The 24,455-nt window shown below is 42.0% G+C and overlaps 1 protein-coding gene across 2 annotated transcripts in view; it reads left to right on the top strand.

The window, feature by feature from the left end:
- LOC129836447 (attractin-like protein 1) overlaps positions 1 to 24,455 on the top strand; it is a 331,683-nt gene that overhangs the window by 189,422 nt on the left and 117,806 nt on the right. For both annotated transcript variants that reach the window (XM_055902623.1, XM_055902622.1), the window contains one exon: positions 11,786 to 11,864. In XM_055902623.1, coding sequence (XP_055758598.1) covers positions 11,786 to 11,864 — 79 coding nt within the window. The remainder of the gene's footprint in view (positions 1 to 11,785; positions 11,865 to 24,455) is intronic.

Genomic DNA, 24,455 nt, shown 5'->3' with positions numbered 1-24,455 from the left:
AAAGCTGAAGTGGCAGGGCGGCAGAGCTGCGTTGCCTCAGTGTGTGAGGAGAGCCCTGCAGGCTGAGGGTACAGCCCACTGACATGATGGAGCTGGCACCACAGAGAGAGAGAGAGAGCGAGAAATGGGGGGACGAGGGAGGGAGAGAGGGGTCGAGAGACGAGGGAAATGAAAGGAGGGGAGGGAAAGATAAATATTTTCCCTCAGAGTTAAATACTCTCAGTGCTCTACGTTGGTTCTCTTGCTCCAATCCTGATTTAGTGTAACGGATGTGAAATGGCTAGCTAGTTAGCGGGTACGCGCTAGTAGCATTTCAATCAGTTACGTCACTTGCTCTGAAACTTTAAGTAGGGTTGCCCCTTGCTCTACAAGGGCCGTGGCTTTTGTGGAGCGATGGGTAACGACGCTTCGTGGGTGTCAGTTGTTGATGTGTGCAGAGGGTCCCTGGTTCGCGCCCGTGTCGGGGCGAGGGGACGGTTTAAAGTTAAACTGTTACATTAGGACAGTATGCAATCCTAGATTTTACCAGTCATCTTCTGGTTTCAGGTACTCTAACAACAGTTCAGCTGTTTGATCATTTGGCCGTGTTTGTTTGGCCCCTCTACATACTTCTCTTGTAGCATCTGTCTTCTGTTTCTTTCTTAGTATATATTCACCTTTTTGAGTGACTCTCTCTATGTGTGTCTGGCAAGCTATATATATTTCTGCAATTATCTTTACTGTACAGTACACCTAGTCTGCCCATCTGTCTGACTCCGTGGGTGTCTGGTGCTGTGTTTGTGTGTGTGACTATGCCACAGTGCCTTCCCATCCTGTCTCCCTGTCACTGTGATTGATATGTTGCCATGGCATTGCTGAACTGAGTGATTTCAAGCAGATAAAGTAGCTGTTGTCTGAGAGGGCCCTTTCAAAATAGACACCTGAGATGACAGGAATAAAGAACTCTATGGGGAAAAAGAAAGGCGGAGGTGTATGTTTCATGATTAACCACTCATGGTGTGATTGTGGTAACATACAGGAGCTCAAGTCCTTTTGTTCACCCGACCTAGAATACCTCACAATCAAATGCCGATCCCCATTACCTCCCGAGAGAATTATCTTTGGTCATCATCACAACCGTGTATATTCACCCTCAAGCCGACACCAAGACGGCTCTCAAGGAACTACACCGGACATTATCCTGAGGGCACATTTATTGTAGCTGGGGACTTTAATAAGCAAATCTAAGGCATCTCGGGCATCAAAAACTCTCGACCATTGCTATTCTCCCTTTCAGGACGGCTACAAGGCCATCCTCTGCCAGATCACGCCTCCATTCTTCTCCTCCCTTCCTATAGGCCAAAACTCAATTTGGAAGTACCCATGAAAAAGACTATTCAATGCTGGGTCCCATTATGCCTGGCAAAAACCAAACACTGCATTCCACAGAAAGAACATCATACCAACGATCAAGCATGGTGGTGGTAGTGTGATGGTTTGGGGATGCTTGGCTTCCTCCGAACCTGGACGACTTGCCTTAATAGAAGGAAGCATGAATTCTGCTCTGTATCAGAGAATTCTACAGGAGAACGTCAGGCCACCCGTCTGTGAGCTGAAGCTGAAGTGCAGCTGAGTCATACAGCAAAACAGTGATCCAAAACACACAATCAAGGCTACATGAAATTGGCTAAAAAGCAACACATTTGAAGTTTTGAAATAGCATATTCAAAGTCCAGACCTAATCCCAATTGAGATGTTGTGGCAGGACTTGAAACGAGCAGTTCATGCTTGAAAACCCACAAATGTTAAAGCAGTTCTGCATGCAAGAGTGGACCAGAATTCCTCCACAGCGATGCTAGAGACTGATCAACAACTACAGGAAGTATTTTGTTGCAGTTATTGCAGTTAAAGTTAGCACGGCTAGTTATTGAGTGTAAGGGGGAATTACTTTTTCACACAGGGGAATTGGGTGTATGTAAATTCAGGTTCTCTTGATCTAATATGAGGTTTTGGTTGAAGATCTCATAACATTCCAGAATATTTGCGTTGCCCCCCCCCAGCCCCCCCTTTTACGCTGCTGCTACTCTCTGTTATTATCTATGCATAGTCACTTTAATAACTCTACCTACATGTACATATTACCTCAATTACCTCAACTAACTGGTGCCCCCGCACATTGACTCTGTACTGGTACCCCCTGTATATAGTCTCGCTATTGTTATTTTACTGCTGCTCTTTAATTACTTGTTCCTTTTATTTCTTATTCTTATTTTTTAAACTCTTGGTTAGGGCTTGTAATCAAGCATTTCACTGTAAGGTCTACACCTGTTGTATTCGGCGCATGTGACTAATAAAATTTGATTTGATTCAGTATCAAAAATATGCAAAAATAGAGAAAATCAGAAAGGGAAAAAATACTTTTTCACGGCACTGTATATTTATACTCCTGGACTCTGACATTGCTCGTCCTAATATTTCTATACTTCTTATTTCTTCCATTATTTTACTTTTAGATTTGTAGATATTACTGTACTGTTGGAAGTAGGACACAAGCATTTCGCTACATCATCTCCTAAATATGTGTATGTGACCAATAAAATGTGATTTGATGTCCCTGCTATAGACATTTTAGCAGCTTATGCCTGTGTTTCCCAACTCCAGTCCTCCAGTACCCCCAACAGCACACTTATTCATTGTAGCCCTCAACAAGCACACCTGATTCAACTTGTCAACTAATCATCAAGCCTGTGATGAGTTGAATCAGGTCTGTTGGTCCAGTGCTACAACACAAATGTGTGCTGTTGGGGGTTCTTGAGGACTGGAGTTGGGGAAACGGGCTTATTTAAGTTTTAATGCCAGAGAATCCGGTGTTTGGAGGGTATAGTCACACAGGGTGTTGTTAGGCCTGAGACAAAGTCGAATTTGAATGTTGAAACAATTTTGCAAATGTCGGAGAGACAGACAGCAAGGTTTGTACAAATCTCCGCTGTTGAAAACGAAATGTTAGTCTAAAAGAAATGTGAGATAATGTCTAGATGCTTCTTATAGTGGAGATCAAGTTCATAACTTGCCTGGTAGGGCTAATGAGACAGTGGATTGCGCAAATAGGCATTTTAACATCATAGATTTAGCCAGCGGTAACTTGTGGAATAGACACTAGCTGGAATGCGCTTTTAACCAGCATTCAGGATTAGACTCACCCGTTGTATAAATAGCTGAAGACAAGATTTGTTTATCCGTCCTTGGTATTAATAAATGCACTTTATTATTTTGGTTGTCTGAGTAAGGAGAAGTTTGGATGAGAAAAGGCTGGAACTAAGGCTGGACACATGAGGGGAAACACTTTCGCTATATTTGCACTATTTGTCATTTAAGTCACAGAATCACCTATCTACTACAGTACATCATGCTTATATTTAACACATGCACGCAGGAGAAAAAAAAACTAAAGTGTGGGAAAAAAGGTTGGAAGGTTCTCACTTAATTTTAACCTCCCACTAAACTCTCACCATGGAGTAGCAATCTAAAGCCTTGTTCACACCGCAGGCCTTAAAGTTCAAGTCAGTTTTGTTTTTCAAATCCGTTTTTAGAATACTCACTAAACAGCAAGTTACAAGTGACCAAATCGGATTTGTGTGTGTTCAGACAGCAGTCATTTGCTGACATGGCTACGCTAGTTGTCATAGTAACTGCGGGTGTGTGCGCAGTGGTGTAGGCAAATTGTTGGTGGTGCTTCTTATCAGTTATGTCGCAAGCTATGGTGACAACAATGCCTGCCAGGAACGTCTCCCTGTTGCCTTGAATGTTCAAAATCAGAGTGTAAGAACACTTTTAAAGTCTCAAAAGATATGATGATCCAACTTTCAAAACAATACATGTTTGACTAGCCACAGAGCAGTCAGCTAGCTAGGTAGATACGGTAGCTGTTTAACTTTCTAGCACAGTCACTCATTTGTTTGTAAACGATTAACAAGCTAGTTAGCGACCACATGTTCTTGTCAATCTGTCAACAGAGTAGCTAGCAAGTAACAAGATAAACCACTTGATGGCAAATAAATCAGATTTGACTGTTCAGACACAAGTCGCATGGCCAGAAATCAGACTTGTATCTGAATTCTAACCACCTACGAAGGTGGCTTGAAATATAAAAATCCATGTGCTGTTTGGCTGTGCAGACTGCAGGAAAAAGAACGGATTCGAATCAGATATGCCACCAAAAAAAATGGATTGAGTCACTTCAAACTGCGAATGTGAACAAGGCTCAAGAGACTCTGATTAACTGCTAAAAACTCATTTGACCAGCTTTTATCTGAAGAGTCGTTGCTCTCTATCATTCACCCTTTTCAGAGCGGTTCCCTAAATGAGCAAGAAAAATGGTAATAATGAAGGAGCGTTAATGGTGCTTCTCCTCTTCAGCCCCAATGCTACTAGAATTGGTAACATTGCAGTTCAGTTTGGTCCAATTACTCTTTTCCTCTCTCTCAGCTGATTAGCAATCATCTCTGCTTCTTTTCTCGCTCAAGTTCAGCACAGAGACAATATACAAAGCTAAGTGGCTATTAAGCCTCTTTCAGCTGTCCCAATTAATTCAAAATGTATCAACACTGTGCCACTGCGACCTGAGGAATACTCCAGGCAGTGTGACAAACAACACTGCTTCGTGTGCTCTGTGTCACAGATAGAAAGGTAAACAATTGGGATCGTCTTATCCACTGTTTGGTCTCCCTTAGAAATCAGCCTATGGTGTAGAGATGGAATTGAGCTTTATTTCTTTTGGTAATTTGTGGATTGTGTGTTGAGGATTTGGTACTGATCGCATAGTTTGCTACTGGTGTTTTCTGCTATGTTCTCCAGTGATTGTGATGATTGGATGTCTTTTAAACCCCTTCCCCATGTTCATGCGATCCACTATACTGAACCTCAGCCCCTCCGTACACACACACACACACACACACACACAAACAATTATACATACACACACACAAATATACATACACTGAGCTCTTCTCATGACATAAACTAACCAGGTGAATCCAGGTGAAATCTACAGTGGTTCCTCCTTTAAAAGTTGCGAGTTTACGCCGCGGGACTTAGAGGTAATTTGTGGTTTAGTACGGTACCCTGCGTCACCACTTTATTGCTCCAGACCAGCACAAGGGGGAGTTAGAGTACTTATTATGCTTTTGGGTCCTACTGTGTCTCTAACTGACAAGGAATGGGCAACATAAACCTATATAGAAACGGATAATTGTGCACGACTTCAGTATTACTTACTAGAACTGTTGTTACACTAAGGTTTTTATTATTTTATTTTGTTAGGATTATTTTGCTCTTAGAACTGTAGGCCACTCCCGAACGGTCACGTTGTACAGCGCCTGAGTTGCCTGACGGTCTAAGACACTGCATAGCAGTGCAAGCTGTATTGCTACAGATGCTGGTTCAATACCCATGGCGGCCTCGACTGGGAGACCAATGAGATGGCTATAGGTTTTTGGTTTATCTCCCTCTAAAAACAGAAATAAATCATTCTAAATAACAAACAGGCTTTATTTACAAATTAGTAACAATGTTTACGTTCTTTGCAAACAAAATAATCTCAATGATTGTTATTTTTTTAAACAAAGCGACTATTATTATTATTATTCATTTAGAATTATATAAAAGCCCGTTGGACTGTTAACTCTGTTATTAGCAGGACAATATGGCCATATTAGTCATGGCTCCCGAGTGGCGTACAATGGGACTGCCTTGCAGTTCTCCAGCTGTATCCACTGAAAGCGTGCGAGGTTCAAGGCACGAGGGAAGGGGGCACAGGATGGGCTGCAGAGCCGCGCACTGAAGACCGACCTAGCCCATGGGAAAGGGGGAGGGTGTGGACCCCCACCCCGCCACACCGGCAACCCTTTTTAGGGGCATTGCACTAATAATGGCACTGACTAGGAAAACGTTCCCGCTGTTCTGTTCTTAGTGCCAGTCTGCACGTTCCAACTAAAACAATGTAACTAATAATGGCATCTTTATGCTTTCATTAATAAAACAACGATAAAAATACTCTTTCAAAATGCCGATGTTTATTTAGTTATGGATCCATAAAGAATTACTATGGGAATAAATATCAGTGAATTACATAAATATGCTCCAATCCTCTATTTGTAATTATTGGCGGAGAGTCACGTCATATTTTTTGATACACTGAAGGCCTGCCGTAGGTGACATGAGTCTCGCTAGTGTTGAGTAATGTGCTGTTAAAAGTGGTGTAGGTCTTGTTTATTGAAAGAGCATTTTGAAGTTAGAAGCAATAGGATTTGAAGCAAAAGCCTACAACTATTTTAGCACCGTTTCGCGCTGCTCTGAGACAAGCATGGGGACTGAGATTTTTATTTTCACTGAATCTCCGTTTGGGTATTAGTTAGGGTGTTGAAATGTTATGCTCTTACTGTAACCTTTATTTAACTAGGCAAGTCGGTTAAGAACAAATTCTTATTAACAAGGACAGCCTACTCCTTCCTCCCCGTCAGGGAATTGAACCCCGGTCTCCCGCAACCCCGGTCTCCCGCGTGCCTGCATAATTAGCATTAATGGTACCAGTGGTTCACACTTAAATAACGTGCCATAGAATTCTGCGGCACCATGCAAGCTGCGCCGCTGTACGCTGCAACTTTTAAAGGAGGAACCACTGTATGATCCCTTATTTATGTCACTTGTTAAATCGACTTCAAACAGTGTAGATGAAGGGAAGAAGACCGGTTAAAAAGTATTTTGGTAGTAGTTGCCAGGCGCACCGGTTTGAGTGTGTCAAGAACTGCAACGCTACTAGCTTTTTCACATTCAACAGTTTCAGTATCAAGAATCGTCCACCACCCGAAGGACATCCAGCCAACTTGATACAACTGTGGGAGGCATTGGAGTCAACATGGGCCAGTATCCCTGTGGAACGCTTTCGACACCTTGTAGAGTACATGCCCCGAAGAATTGAGGCTGTTCTGAGGGCAGAGGGGGGTGCCACTTAATATTACGAAGGTGTTCCTAATGTTTTGTACACTCAGTGTATATCCATTCAAACATTGGTTTGAATCTCATTGGTTGCGGATGACTTAGCTAAAGCCATTAATGTATATGTGAAAGAAACCCCAAGAAAGTATGCTCAACGACAGGGAGTGGAATCAGCTTTCACGCTCTCCTCCCCCTATTACCAATAGAATAGCAACAGTTAGCCCTCTTCTCTCCCCATTACTGCAGTAAGCCGCCCCGTTTGGGATTAATTGCTGGCTGAGTTAATAGATTTGATGTGAATGTTGGACTGATTGTGTTTTGAAATATGGCCAAGCCAGTGAGCGGTGTTGGAGGAGAGGAAGAGTCTGTTCCCAACCATCCTAGTTACACTCCTGCCAGCAATATGGAGCTACAGCCATCATAGGGTTGTGTGAGACTTTATCATGTATTTATTTTCCCACAGTTTTAAGACATTGGTGAAGAAATCGGTCATAGGCTATGCTTGACGTATGGTCATATTTAATCAGACCTGCCATAGAAATGTTTAGGCCATATCTAAGTTTACACAATATTGCCTGCACACAAATGGTTATAGTGAAAACTAGAAGTATGTACCATACAGTTTTCTTTTTTACTGAAGAATGTGTTTGTTTATGATTGTGTTTTGCTTTTCATGAACTGTGTAATTGATGTGTGTGTGTATAAATATATATATATATATATAAAATATATTATATTTTTGTTTCATCACACCAGAGGACATTTCTCTAAAAAGTACGATCTTTGTCCCCATGTGCAGTTGCGAACCGTAGTCTGGCTTTTTATGGCGGGTTTGGAGCAGTGGCTTCTTCTTTCCTGAGCGGCCTTTCAGGTTATGTCGATATAGGACTCGTTTTACTGTGGATATAGATACTTTTGTACCTGTTTCCTCCAGCATCTTCACAAGGTCCTTTGCTGTTGTTCTGGGATTGATTTGCACTTTTCGCACCAAAGTACGTTCATCTCTAGGAGACAGAACGCGTCTCCTTCCTGAGCAGTATGACGGCTGTGTGGTCCCATGGTGTTTATACTTGCATACTATTGTTTGTACAGATGGACGTGATACCTTCCGGCGTTTGGAAATTGTTCCCAGGGATGAACCAGACTTGTGGAGGTCCACAATTTTCTTTCTGAGGTCTTGGCTGATTTCTTTAGATTTTTCCATGATGTCAAGCAAGGAGGCACTGAGTTTGAAGATAGGCCTTGAAATACATCCACAGGTACACCTACAATTGACTCAAATTATGTCAATTAGCCTATCAGAAGCTTCTAAAGCCATGACATAATTTTCTGGAATTTTCCAAGCTGTTTAAAGGCACAGTCAACTTAGTGTATGGTAAACGTCCTCTCACTGTCAACTGCATTTATTTTCAATAAACTTAACGTGTAAATATTTGTATGAACATAACAAGGTTCAACAACTGAGACATAAACTGAACAAGTTCCACAGACATGTGGCCACAGAAATCGAACAATGTGTCCCTGAACAAAGGGGGGGTCAAAATCAAAAGTAACAGTCAGTATCTGGTGTGGCCACCAGCTGCTTTAAGTACTGCAATGCATCTCCTCGTCATGGACTGCACCAGATTTGCCAGTTCATACTGTGAGATGTTACCCCACTCTTCCACCAATGCACCTGCAAGTTCCCTAGCCCTCACCCTGTGATCCAACAGGTCCCAGACGTGCTCAATGGGATTGAGATCCGGGCTCTTCGCTGGCCATGGCAGAACACTGGCATTCCTGTCTTAAAGGAAATCACACACAGAACGAGCAGTATGGTTGGTGGCGTTGTCATGCTAGAGGGTCATGACAGAATGAGCCTGCAGGAAGGGTACCACATGAGGGAGGAGGATGTCTTCCCTGTGACACACAGCGTTGAGATTGCCTGCAATGACAACAAGCGCAGTCCGATGATGCTGTGACACACCGCCCCAGACCATGACGGACCCTTCACCTCCAAATTGATCCCCCTCCAGAGTACAGGCCTCGGTATAAAATGCTCATTCCTTCGACGATAACGCAAATCCTACCATCACCCCTAGTGAGACAAAACAGCGACTTGTCAGTGAAGAGCACTTTTTGCCGGTCCTGTCTGGTCCCGCGACGGTGGGTTTGTGCCCATGGGCGACTTTGTTGCCGGTGATGTCTGGTGAGGACCTGCCTTACAACAGGCCTACAAGCCCTCAGTCCAGTCTCTCTCAGCCTATTGCGGACAGTCTGATCACTGATGGAGAGATTGTGCGTTCCTGGTGTAACTTGGGCAGTTGTTGTTGCCATCCTGTACCTCTCCCGCAGGTGTGATGTCCAAATGTACCAATTCTGTGCAGGTGTTGTTACACATGGTTTGCCACTGGGAGGACGATCAGCTGTCCGTCCTGTCTCCCTGTAGCGCTGTCTTAGGCGTCTCACAGTACAGACATTGCCATTTTTGCCCTGGCCACATCTGCAGTCCTCCTGCCTCCTTGCAGCATGCTTAAGGCACGCTCACACAGATAAGCAGGGACCCTGGGCATCTTTCTTTTGGTGTTTTTCAGAGTCAGTAGAAAGGCCTCTTTAGTGTCCTACGTTTTCATAACTGTGTAATTGATGTGTAGATATGTATAGTGTAATTGTTGTGTATTGATGTGTTCATGCAGGGCTCATCTGATAAAGAGACCTTGGTCTTAATCAGACTCCCTTCAGACTCACTGCTTAAATAAAAGTTAATAAATAAAACCATTAAAAAAAAGTACTGTATTTGGTACACCACTAACTAGGCTAATTCCTCTGATAGTTGATGTACTAGTGGTTTTCCAGAACATGTGGTGAGAGAGCATATCCACAGCCTTTCAGCAGGCTTGGCTTGGAAATGTCACGATAATTAAAACTCTTTAGCCCTTTACGATGTGGTCATTGCTTCTGCGGTTCTTTCTAGCTGTACACGGAAGGCGTTATAAAGATAGCGATTGTCTTGGACTGTAACTCACAAGTGTCTCTAATTGACTTCCTGCCTTGGCGGTTTGGTGCGTTGGCCTCCAGGACTTGTAAAAGCTGTGGTTGAAAGACAGGCTTTGTGTGATCTAACCTCCAGATGTCATTGGCATTAGGGTCACTCTGTGTGACAGTGCTTTCTGTCAGAAGTGCATGGCCATTCCTACCCTCCCTGACCCACTCTATGGAATGCGCAGCTCCCTGGGGTTATTGATGGTGTCCATTTGATGTCATTTCCCCATATTTCACTTGGTTTACTTCAGCAGCCAGCCATCAATCTTAAAGTCTATTTCATAGTGTTCGGTGCTGCTAGCCTTGTGGCGAACATTTTTGTAATCTTCTCTAAAGTAAACAGACAGGCAGCGCTCTATGCAGGCACATGGAGAAATGAAAACAGTCAAAGAAGTTGCAAAGGCAACCAAATCGACTCCAAAGTACATTGACACATTGACAAAGTAATTCCAGGAGATGATTACACTGGCCATTTAAACCATTGACAAAGTAATTCCAGGAGATGATTACACTGGCCATTTAAACCATTGACAAAGTAATTCCAGGAGATGATTACACTGGCCATTTAAACCATTGCCAAAGTAATTCTGGGAGATGATTACACTGGCCATTTATACCATTGACAAAGTAATTCCAGGAGATGATTACACTGGCCATTTATACCATTGACAAAGTAATTCCGGGAGATGATTACACTGGCCATTTATACCATTGACAAAGTACTTCTGGGAGATTATTACACTGGCCATTTAAACCATTGACAAAGTAATTCCGGGAGATGATTACACTGGCCATTTATACCATTGACAAAGTAATTCCAGGAGATGATTACACTGGCCATTTATACCATTGACAAAGTAATTCCAGGAGATGATTACACTGGCCATTTATACCATTGACAAAGTAATTCCAGGAGATGATTACACTGGCCATTTATACCATTGACAAAGTAATTCCAGGAGATGATTACACTGGCCATTTATACCATTGACAAAGTACTTCTGGGAGATTATTACACTGGCCATTTAAACCATTGACAAAGTAATTCCGGGAGATGATTACACTGGCCATTTAAACCATTGACAAAGTAATTCCAGGAGATGATTACACTGGCCATTTATACCATTGACAAAGTAATTCCAGGAGATGATTACACTGGCCATTTATACCATTGACAAAGTAATTCCGGGAGATGATTACACTGGCCATTTATACCATTGACAAAGTAATTCCGGGAGATGATTACACTGGCCATTTATACCATTGACAAAGTAATTCCAGGAGATGATTACACTGGTCATTTAAAGCATTTATAAATTATTTCTTAAGTATGAATAGGGCTTACTTTAGATCAGGTACTGCAAAAAGTGAATTGTAAATGGTTTAAAAGGACACCTTTATAAATAATTTTGTAAATAATTTAGAAATCATTTTTAACTTGTGTGAATTACTGTCTATATATAGCGCTTCCTAACATTTACACGTAGGAATACTAATTAATAAATGGTGATCAAACTATTTATAAATGCCTTATCAATGGTTATTACTGAACGTTATTAGAATGCGTTACCAGATTGGTCATGTGACCGCTAAATACAGGTGGTAACCCCACATGGTAGACAATGAAAATGGCTCCTGACGCTTCTTGTGACATCATACCAATTCTATGAATTAGGAAATATTAAAATGCTAGGGTTGATTGTAAAATAGTAGAATGAATGGGTAACATAATGGATGATTAACTAATTGTTTGATTGATTGATTGGTTGGTTGTCCTGTTGTCCTCCTGCAGCTGTTTCCTGTCCCTTTTGCTGGTGGCGGCGGTGGTGTGGAAGGTCAAACAGACGTGCTGGGCGTCCAGGAGGAGAGAGGTAGGTCATATGTCAATCTCCTCAGCTGTCGTAATTGTTGGAAACCATGGTGGTGTTCCAGGCAGATTACTTTTCAGTTGCACTGTGCACATCTACCAGTATTTAAGTGCCACATCAACTGAGCAGACAGGTATCAGATTACTAAATCTTATGGTGTAGTTGGGTGTTGGGAGATCTGGTGGGCAACTGAAATGTAGTCTGCCTGGAATACGGCCCATACGTGGAGCACACCATACAACACCAGATTCAAACTGACGCAAACAAGAGGGTGCTCTATTCTCACCAACTCAGACTCTGTGTGTATCTCTTTCTCTCTGTCTCTGTGTCTCTCTCGGTGTGTGTCAATGTATCTTGAATAGTGATAATTGGTAAGACTTTCAGGTACAGTATATGCATATTTGGCAGCTTTAGAAATATTGACAAAATTCTCTTCACCTTTTCATGGACAAGTGAACAGGCCAGCTCCTCAATGAAACTGACTGAGGGTCGACTACAGAATGTTTTTGTAATGGTAGTACTCCCCCCATTACATTCTGTACCATACCCAATGTGTGCAGTTCACTAGTAGTTTCACCTGCAGGCAAAGTCCCATTTCCCCCTCCAGTGCCAAGGGTCGTCACAGCCACAAAGTCAGAAATCAAATCAAAATTGTATTTGTTACATGCTTTGTAAACAACAGCTGTAGAGAGAAATAATATACATTTCAAAATAATAACAAGGAATAAATACACTGAGTAATGATAACATGGTTATATACATGGGATAGCAGTACTGAGTCGATGTGCAGGGGTACGATGTAATTGAGGTAGATACAGTGCATTCGGAAAGTATTCAGACCCCTTGACTTTTTACACATTTTGTTACGTTACAGCCTTATTCTAAAATGGATTAAATAAATGTTTTTCATCATCAATCTACACACAATACCCCATAATGACAAAGCAAAAACAGGGTTTTAGAAATGTTTGCAAATGTGTTAAAAATAGAAAACAGAAATACCTTATTTACATAAGTATTCAGACCCTTTGCTATGAGACTCGAAATTGAGCTCAGGTGCATCCTGTTTCCATTGATCATCATTGAGATGTTTCTATCACTTGATTGGAGTCCACTTGTGGTAAATTTAATTGATTGGGCATGATTTGGAAAGGCACACACCTTTCTATATAAGGTCCCACAATGCATGTCAATGCAATAAACAAACCATGAGGTGGAAGGAACTGTCCTTAGAGCTCCGAGACAGGATTGTGTCAAGGCACAGATCTGGGGAAGGTTACCAAAACATGTCTGCAGCATTGAAGGTCCCCAAGAACACAGTGGCCTCCATCATTCTTAAATGGAAGAAGTTTGGAACCACCAAGACTCTTCATGGTCACTAGAGTTCCTCTATGGAGATGGGAGAACTTTCCAGAAGGACATCCATCTCTGCAGCACTCCACCAATCAGGCCTTTATGGTAGAGTAGCCAGACGGAAGGCGCTCCTCTGTAAAAGGCACATGACAGCTCACTTGGTTTGCCAAAAGGCACCTAAAGACTCTCAGACCATTAGAAACAAGGTTCTCTGGTCTGATGAAACCAAGATCAAACTCTTTGGCCTGAATGCCAAGCGTCACGTCTGGTGGGAACCTGGCACCATCCCTACGGTGAAGCATGGTGGTGGCAGCAGCGTGCTGTGGGGATGTTTTTCAGCGGCAGGGACTGGAAGACTAGTCAGGATCGAGGGAAAGATTAACGGAGCAAAGTACATAGATCCTTGATGAAAACCTGCTCCACAGCGCTTAGGACCTCAGACTGGGGCGAAGGTTTACCTTCCAACAGGACAACGACCCTAAGCGTTTATGAGAATGTCCTTGAGTGGCCCAGCCAGAGCCCGGACTTGAACCTGATTGAACATCTCTGGAGAGACCTGAAAATAGCTGTGCAGCGAGGCTCCCCATCCAACCTGACATAACTTGAGAAGATCTGCAGAGAAGAATGGGACAAACTCCCCAAATACAGGTGTGCCAAGCTTGTAGCGTCATGCCCAAGAAGACTCGAGGCTGTAATAAGTAAATGTGATATTTCATTTTTTGAAATATATATATATATATACATTTGCAACAATTTCTAAAAAGCTGTTTTCCCTTTGTCATTATGGGGTAATGTGTGATGAGGGGAATAAATCAATTTCATCCATTTTAGAATAAGGCTGTAACGTAACAAAATGTAAAAATATACTTTCCAAATGCACTGTTTAGACATATACTGTAGGCAGGGATAAAGTGACTAGGCAAACTTAACCACACTGTTAACCTGATGCCTAACCTTAAATTAAAACCATTTTTTGTTTTCATGACTTTTTACGATATAGACATTTTGTGGCTGAGCTATGTAGTGGGAACAAGTGCCAAGTCAGCTACTTGACCCTTGGCTGTTCTGAAGGGTGTGTTAATGTCACCCGCTCTGCAAACACGGCTCACTCCTTAATGAACGGAGCGCAGCAATAAACAAGGCCATTCCCCCTTAATTACTGCTCCTCATGAACCAATTAACTCTGATGGAGTGATGCTAAATGAAGTGGAATAGAGTGATATATCACTTAAAGAACAGATGCCACATCGTGTTCATGCTTTCTCTTGTTTTACTTTGTTTTTTTTTCACAGGCTGCGAAACAGTACCATAAACACACGCATACAAATGTGCAACTTAAACGAGTCATCATTAGGCTTTTAAAATCAATACGAACAGCAGCGTGGATTTAATTGAGATGGTAACGTGCTCGGTTTCTGTGGTATCCATTGAGATTTCACAGGGGACTCTGATAGTTAAACACTGGTGGCTTTGTTCCTCCTCTGCCAAGGCTGCCACAGTTGGCACTTTTCTCTTCATCAAATATGTGCTTTGGAGATGGGTGCTCCAAGCGTTCAGATATGTAATGGTTTAAATATCACAGAGGAGAATATTCCCGCCTGTCTTGTCCCTGTCTTGGCCCTTTGATCAAAATGTTTGCATCATATTAGACCATTTTTAAAGTATTTTATGTTTCAGATTATCAGATGAGTTTTATATACAGTGGCAAGAAAAAGTAAGTGAACCCTTTGGAATTTCCTGGATTTATGCATAAATTGGTCATCAAATTTGATCTGATCTTCATCTAAGTCACAACAATAGACATTGTGTGCTTAAACTAATAACACACAAATTATTGTATTTTTTGTGTCTATACTGAATATATCATTTAAACATTCACAGTGTAGGTTGGAAAAAGTATGTGAACCCCAAGGCTAATGACTTCTCCAAAAGCTAATTGGAGTCAGGAGTCAGCTAACCTGGAGTCCAATCAATGAGATGAGATTGGAGATGTTGGTTAGAGCTGCCTTGCCCTACAAAAAAACTCTCTATTCACAAGAAGCATTGCCTGAAAAAGAGATCTCAAAAGATCTAAGATTAAGAATTGTTGACTTGCATAAAGCTGGAAAGGGTTACAAAAGTATCTCTAAAAGCCTTGATGTTCATCAGTCCACGGTAAGACAAATTGTCTATAAATGGAGAAAGTTCAGCCCTGTTGCTACTCTCCCTAGGAGTGGCCGTCCTGCAAAGATGACTGCAAGAGCACAGCGTAGAATGCTCAATGTGGTTAAGAAGAATCCTAGAGTGTCAGCTAAAGACTTACAGAAATCTCTGGAACATGCTAACATCTCTGACGTGTCTACAATATGTAAAGCACTAAACAAGAATGGTGTTCATGGGAGGACACCACGGAAGAAGCCACTGCAGTCCCCCAAAAATATTGCTGCACTTCTGAAGTTCACAAAAGTGCACCTGGATGTTCCACAGCGCTCCTGGCAACATATTCTGTGGACAGATAACACTAAAGTTGAGTTGTTTGGAAGGAACACACAACACTATGTGAGTTGAAAAAAGGCACAGCACACCAACATCAAAACCTCATCCCAACTGTAAAGTATGGTGGAGAAAGCATCATGTTTTGGGGCTGCTTTGCTGCCAATGGGCCTGGGCAGCTTGCTATCATCGATGGAAAAATTAATTCCCAAGTTTTCAAGACATTTTGCAGGAGAATGTAAGGCTATCTGTCCGCCAATTGAAGCGCAATTTGGGTGATGCAACAGGACAACGACCCAAAACACAGAAGTAAATCAACAACAGAATGGCTTCAACAGAAGAAAATACGCCTTCTGGAGTGGCCCAGTCAGAGTCCTGACCTCAACCCGATTAAGATGCTGTGGTATGACCTCAGGAGAGCAATTCACACCAGGCATGCCAAGAATATTGCTGAACTGAAACAGTGTTGTATAGAGGAATGGTCCAAAATTCCTCCTGACCATTGTGCAGGTCTGATCCGCAACTACAGAAACCGTTTGGTTGAGGTTATTGCTGCCAAATGAGGGTCAAGCAGTTATTAAATCCAAGTTTTGACATACTTTTCCCACGCTGCACTGTGAATGTTTACACGGTGTGTACAATAAAGACATGAAACGTATAATTGTTTGTGTGTTATTAGTTAGTTATTAGTTTAAGTAAACTGTGTTTGTCTGTTGTTGTGACCTAGATGAAGATCAGATCAAATTTTATGACCAATTTATGCAGTAATCCAGGTATTTACAAAGGGTTCACATACTTTTTCTTGCCACTGTAGAGGGACCGCTATTGATTTAGTCAAGTCACGTTTGGATTAGACCTACTGTAGGAAGTTGTGTTATACTGTGTGAAACAAGTTTTCTGTTGTATCTACTGTTGTAGAAGTGTGTGTGTGTGGTTTGGATGGCCACTGGGAGTATAAAATACAGCCCCTGTACATGTATTGCACTCCTGTTTGTACTTATGCAGCAGATATGAATCCATAACACAGAGCTTTATGCCAGTATGAATGGTGGTGATATCTGCAGTGTACTGTAAAGTCTCCTCTTACGCCGGCTCTCCATGTATTTGTTTAGCCCTGTTCCCCAGTGAGAGCACACTTGCTTGTGGACACGTCTACATTATTAATGAGGAAGAGTCCCAAATCACAGAAGAGCTCTAATGCTGCATTCACTGTGTCTCACTCCCCTCTCTGTGGAGGCCAACACTCAGCATTAACATGGCAGGTCACCCATGGGTTAGAGTCCAGTGGCACTGATATCACACACAGCCAGCTGTATTAGTTATTTTACTACATCCCATATATTACAGGGGGTTGGAGCCCAGTTTTATGAACAGGGTGGAAACAGAGAGGCATGTAGTGAAATGAAGAAAAACATTTCTGTCAAAAAGATGTTATGTAAAGGTAGTGTGATAACCATTCTAGCACCTGTGTGCCTGTGGTCAATAGGGGAATGGAGTGTTGACTTGTTTTTGTGTGTTTGTGTGTTTGTGTCTTTCTCACACATACACAGACACACACACACACACACACACACACACACAGTCAGAAACAGTGTCAGTGCTGGCAGCTCGTAACTTTGATTAGATATGTAGGAGTCTTCTGAACCATTTCCTCCATCACTTACCCTGCACCATCAAGGGGAAAATTCACAATATAAATGAATGGAGTTGGATGCTAATAAATATGAGATATAATGTAATATGTTATTACAGATAATAAATATGAGATATAATGTAATATGTTATTACAGATAATGAATATTATATATAATACAATATATATTGTTACAGATATTAGGTATAATATATATTGCTGATACTAGGTGCCTCAGATGCTTGGGGTCAATAGGACCAAATGGGCCTAATTAATAACAGCCATTATTCTTTTTCAATGTTTTCATTTCTCTTTAAGATTGTTAGTATATTTTAGTATATTAGTATATTTTCTCATTGGTTGTAAATGAGGGGTCCAGGGTTATATAAGTGAACCCCCCCCCCCCCCCAAAAAAAATGATATTCTAAATTAAACTGTACATGCCCATGGGGGAATCGTTCTCTGTGAATATTAGGGGACGGGTTTGCAAACTTACATGTAAACCACATGTGCTCTAGGTTTCTGTCATTTTATTTTCAACAATAAAGGATGCGGTTTTATCTATATATGTGATCTTCTAATGGATTACAGAGATGATAGGGGGCATAGATCAAGTCCCAACTATACAGTAATACGATAAAGGCCAATGTCTCATTATTTGACTTAATTCCATTGTACTGACAATTATATTGTATTCACAGAGGCGCATATCATTTGTTAGCACATCTCCTAAGGGTAAACTCTTGGGGGGATTCTTGTAGAGAAGGTGAAAATGGGATCTCTTCAGAGTTAATTATGGATCACAACCAGCAGAGTGGAAAATACATTTACAGCTAGGCTTATGCTAATTATGTTTCCAACAATACTTTTTGGATATGAGATCAAACAATCAAAACTACTTTGAAATTCTAATGAAGATGCCCAAGACGGCTTGTACAGGCGTCTTTGATTCCCCTAATAGGGTTGCCCCTCTGTAGACCGTGAAAAAGCTGTATTTTGACAACTAACCTCATTAAGTTTGCTCCTCTTCTCACAATTGATAAATAAACAAACAAAGGAATAGATAATGGTCTTCTCATTTAATTGTCAAATGTATGCGTCGCTCTCCTATGTTCTATTCATATTTGGTTGTCTGATACCCACTCTTTATTTCTACTTCTCTTAACTGTACAGTAAATGTCTTCTTTACATTTGCATTGGCTCATATTTACCCCTAAAATGTTCAGACAGCTAAAATATGTATTGGGCTGAGTCAGATTGGAGAGTATAGAAGTGGTGCATATGTCTCTCACCAGCTTCCCTCTGAGAATACCTTCCATCCCCCTCTAGTCTCCACTCCAATCTCCTAACTGCTAATCCAAACCACAGACAGATGTTGCCCAATTCTCTGATTAAATGCAGATTTATTCCTGTAATTTAGTTTAACCGCTGTCGTCCTCAAAAGAGCAACATGAATTTTGTGGCCATTAATTAAACTGTGTGTGTGTGATTGTGTGTAATATTAGGTGAGAGACTTGTTAAGGCGGTCCACTTCTGACCTTTTGGCATCTGTATGATAATTGCACCAATTTCACGTTATGTTCCTTATCTTAAATTAGACGGTCGTATTTCTTTGCATGAAGCAGTTCACATAATGCATCAATGACTGAAAAGAAATGAAACAAAAAAGGTTTAAAGATAGTCAGCTGTATGAGCTGCAAAAACATTCCATAATGACCAGAAATTTGATTCAATTCAATGTTTTAGGGTTATTTGTTTTTCTTTAACTTTCCCTGATATTCTCAAATTAGCCAGATTTGAAAGCAAGTATATACATTTACAATAGATGAAGTTGCTCCCAGTAAACAAATGTAGTCATTTAGATGTTTGATAATCTAATTGATAAGGTTATTATATTTTCTGGCAGTAGTGTAACAGTCGCCTAATGTCTTGAGGGAGAATAAATGCCATGAGAGTTATTTCAATAGCTGTCAGTGACTCTGAAAGCCTACAGTACTTGGTGTTGGTACCAACTATAGACCCCTCACACTGTGCAACACAGACCACAATTTCCTGTTGGACAGATTATGTTGTCTGAGCCAGTGAGCACCAAATCACCCTTGCCCCATATTTGGCAGCCATTAATAATGGAGAAGGGTTTAATGTGGCCACGCATTGGCTCCCCCGGACAGCTTCAGTGTAAACAAACCAACGCCCAGCCCCCAAACGTCAGCAGCACTCAGACAGGCTGACGGCTATTCTGCATGCCACCACAGATCACCACAGCACTCATACGGAGGGAGGATGATGTCAAAGTCTGACCAACCTCCTTCAATTTTGTATTTAAAAAATCATGACAGAAAGACCATCTGGGAGGACAGGTTTCTTTCCATTTAGGGATGGATTTATCAGAGCCCATTTAGTTAAACCCAAGGTTTACCCTTTCATACAGGAAACTGTATCATACCACCATGTTAGCCAGTCTACCATATGCTGATCAGGATCACCGTTTTATTTACCCATAAATCATGGTTTTTCTTTAGAATTATCAGATTATACATACAATTTCAATAAACAGAGCCGACTTTGTGTTAATTTGATTTTGTTACAAGCTGCATGAGTGATAGTTATTATAATGGTCAGTGTATTGGGGTATAGGCCAATGAGGACACAGAAGTTGGAGTAACTGCCATATAAAGAGACAGGGATAGTAAATCAGTGTATCCCCAAACACAGTCGTAATGTTTACAGGCACACTGTGCGTTAATGACTCACACTATCAGCTCTGCACAGGTGACCGCTTTTATCATCTGACGGTAGATTAGCCTGAAGGTCCCTAGCTTCGCCAGAATTTGAAACGCCCGCCGCCAGCACGCCAAAGTCAATCTTCAAAGAAGCCCGAGACATGGTGCCTAGCGCTCTAAGGGACATGGCACAGACGTCTCCCTGGAACCATAACCTGGCCCACACCAGTTTTATTTGTGTGTTTGTGCCGATTTCATTTATTTTCTTCTACCAAAGTGCTCAAGGCTCAGTTTCTGTAATAATATCCTTTTACACATTCAGAGGTAGCAATCTGATCTTTGTTGTCATGGTGATTGATGGTGATGATTGGCTGGTGTCTGAAATGCCTTCCCATGGTTGATGTTGGTTTCTATCAAAGTTAAGCCACAACTGCTGTTATGTTTATTGTTTTACAAATGTGTCTCTAAATACAGTGAAGGTACTGATATTACATGTTAATTTCCTTCTAGAGCAGCTATTCCCAAACTGTGGTATGCGTAATAACGTCGGGGGTACGCCAAATAAAAATGTGATTCACATTTATACATTTTTTTCCTCCACATTTTCAAACAATACATTTATACGGACACAAACAACTGGATTCGTTATCCCTTTCATGCCCTGCCTCCAGTCCACTTAACGATATCTGAACAAGAGAGCCTCATCGAAATTGCAACAAGCGGTTCTGTGAAAATTGAATTTAATCAGAAGCCACTGCCAGATTTCTGGATAGGGCCGCGCTCAGTTTCTTGCCTTGGCAAATCGGCTGTTAAGACACTGATGCCCTTTGCAACCACGTACCTATGTGAGAGTGGATTCTCGGTCCTCACTAGCATGAAGACTAAATACAGGCACAGACTGTGTGTGGAAAATGATTTAAGACTGGGACTCTCTCCAATACAACCCAACATTGCAGAGTTACGTGCATCCTTTCAAGCACACCCTTCTCATTAACCTGTGGTGAGTTATTCACAATTTTTGATGAACAAATAAGTTTTTATATGTAAGATGGCTAAATAAAGTAATAAATTAATAAATTATTGATTATTATTTGTGTCCTGGTCCTATAAGAGCTCTTTGTCACTTCCCACGAGCCGGGTTGTGACAAACTCACCCTCATTCTTATGTTTTAATAAATGTATCGTATAGTGTGTGTGTGGCAGGCTTACAATGATGGCAAAAAAACAACATTTGAGAGTGCGCTGACCCTGGTGCTAGAGGGGGTACGCAGCTGGAGGTTGAATGTTTTGAAGGGGTACGGGACTATAAAACATTTGGGAACCACTGTTCTAGAGGTCTCGCACAAGCCTGCACACTCAACAAGTGTATAGTCAGAGTGGGAACACGTTGACAGTAATGTCTCGTGGACAAACTACATAAACATAAATGGTGCCATAGGTCTGTCATTGTACAAAGGGATGCGTGAGTTCAGCAGCATTGGTTCCAGTGCCTGGGTTTGTCGTCACTGGTTATTTGGACAAATCTTTCGAATTTTAGCAAGGGGGGGGGGGGGCCTTGGGCCCCTACACTTGCAAAGAGGGGGTGGAGCTCCTCGTTTCGCTCCTTGTTAAATCTCTTCTCTTAACATGCATGGACCCAGAACTTAACTGAGCATCTGACCAATTAGGAAAGACTTTAGTTCTGGGTTAACCGAGATTCCATTTAGTCCATTTAGTCTCCCACACTAGACTAAAGCATCTGTAGAGGGCCCTCTGTCCTCATTTCTCATTAGTTAGAACAGCCTGCTTCTCATTCAGCTTGGCGTCTACATGGTGTCTCGTGATAGTTATGATAATCATGTTCTGGGTCCGGCTGAACTTGATGAGGAAGTTTGTAGCTGTCGTACTGATGCTAAAGCTGGAAGTGCCAATGGTGTCTGCTGGCAGCATTTTAGTGTGTGTGAATTTAGTCTGTGTATGTGTTTCTGTTTATGTGTGTGAGTGCATGCATGTGCATGTGTTTGCACGCACACACTTGTGTTTGTGCGTGTGTGTGAGTTCACTCACACACACACACGGATACTGAAGGAAGACCTCTGTGTCTTAGTCAACAACGATGTCCCCACAGTCCACCTCCTTCTTCAATCAGCTCTATTGAAAATAAAATTAGCACAGCCTGGTTTTATTGCAAACATCCAATTTACCATGCTTTAGATCCTAGCAATTCCCTGACTGCAGCTACATTTCTTCCTGATTAGCTAGTTGCAAATAACTGTGTTTGGGGATGGAAATTGTGGCAGCTGCTGTTAAAGTGATGTGTGTTTGTTTACCAAGCAGATTGGTGTCTCGAAAATCCGTTTCAAATAATGGAGACTATACAATAACCAAAAAAAGTTGTTGCGAGATGTCGCAACACAGTTTTGAGCCATGTGTTTTGAGCCATATTTCAATGGATTTGTAATGACATCTATAATCGTCTGTAAAAATTTAGAATGTGAAAAGTGTATTATGTACATTCCGTATATCCTTCAGTCCTGTGCTATCATTCCCTGAGATAATAGTCCCCCCCCTAACTGAGGCAGATTCCAACACCAGCACATATGAGCAGGGGCAGGTGCACAGCTTGAAAGTAGCCACTTATTAAACCCTCTACCTCTGAACCAGAACCATTTCTGGCAGGCATTTGTCCCTCAGCCACTGTTTGAGCTGTGCACTGAAGGCTGTAAAGGGCTGTTTGAGAGGCACTGTGCCAGTTGTGAAACAAGGCAAAGGGAGATTTGATCAGACTCACTGGCCTTTTGATAACCTCTCATATGAGCATATGACAGCTCTACCTCTCCATCCCTCTCTCCATCCATCCCTCTCTCATCTATCTCTCTCCCCCATCTCTCTTCTCTCATCTCGTTCTCTATCTCTCTCCATCTCTCTCTCTCTCGCGTCTCTCTCGCTCTCCACCTTCTCTTTCTTTCCCATATCTCTTGCTCTTCTCTCTCTTCCCCCTCTCTTTCTCCCCCAACGTTCTCTCTCTGGCTCTCTTTTTCTGTGGCTCGTTGGTGTGAAATGTAAAGTGGCCCTCCCACTCATTGGAGACTGTCACTGCTTTGTTGAGACTGAAAGAGTGCTGCTTTTAAAAACCTTTATTTACTGTGAGTGCGTGCCTGCGTGCATTCTTGCATGCGTGTGTGTGACCAGATGGAATGGGAGCGGGTATGAGCCTGGGTCAGTCTGAATTCTGAGTTCAAGGGCCTTTGTGTTGTTGACACTCTGTAGAGACACTGATGAGGCCGTTATGGAAGACTGCAGGCTTCCTGCCTCTATTGTAGATGGAAACTCACAGATACAACAACACATAATTATCTTTGTATGTAATTACACAGACCATCACGCAATCAAGGCCCTTTCTACCGTATGCATGTACACACACAGAGACCCTCACACAGAAATCCTCACACAGAGGCTGTCCAATACAATATCCAGAGAAAATCTAGACATATGCATAACCATGTGCACTCAACCCCTGATCCATCCCCGTTGCATAGCTTCTCTCAGCTTCTCTTTGTGACTAGGAGGTGTAAAACCTCTCTAAGCCATGCTGGTTGGTTGGCTGGTGGGCTGGCTCGGTTGGTACGCCACAGCATGAGGACCACTGGTGACCTGAGGAGACCGAAAAGAGATGGATTAGCACAAAGGAGAACACACCGCTAAATGAACTCTTTGTGCTTGTGTTCCGGAACCCAGTAGGTTTCCACCACAATACACCTGTCAATTATCCCTGTCTGTACCCCACAGGAACCCAAATTGCAGCCTCTCTTATGATGTTCTCTGTTCAACTGAATGGCCGAACCTGGAAATACACCGCTCTGGTGGAAGTAGAACATGCACTTGAACTTGCTTTATTTGTGATATTTCAAAAATGTGACTCTCAAATCTTTGCAGTACATATTTCCTCTCCTGGATGGTATACACAGATTGCTAAAAGCATTACATGTAATTTCACAGCTATGCAGTGCCTGATGGCCTAGATTAATTGTTAAATAATCAGGTAGATGTGGGTTATTGAATTGCTGTTCTGAAGTGTGACGCTTAGAAACAGGATTAACAGTGAGATCTTCATCCTGCTCTGCTAGTAACTGACTGTTCACTTGTTAATATCAATCTGCCTTCCTGTCAAACTGTTTTAACATGAGCTGCTATGATCCCTGCAGTCTCGACAATCGTACAATTAAGGTACAGCCCATACCCATGAACACACTCATAAACACATGTGGCATTGTGACGTATGCAGTGACACTGACACACACACACACACACACACACACACACACACACACACACACACACACACACACACACACACACACACACACACACACACACACACACACACACACACACACACACACACACACACACACACATAAGCAGGCATGCACA

The sequence above is a fragment of the Salvelinus fontinalis genome, chromosome 37 (assembly GCF_029448725.1).
Source record: "Salvelinus fontinalis isolate EN_2023a chromosome 37, ASM2944872v1, whole genome shotgun sequence".
In the NCBI taxonomy this organism is placed as follows: Eukaryota; Metazoa; Chordata; class Actinopteri; order Salmoniformes; family Salmonidae; genus Salvelinus; species Salvelinus fontinalis.
This window is presented reverse-complemented; position numbering and strand designations above follow the sequence as displayed.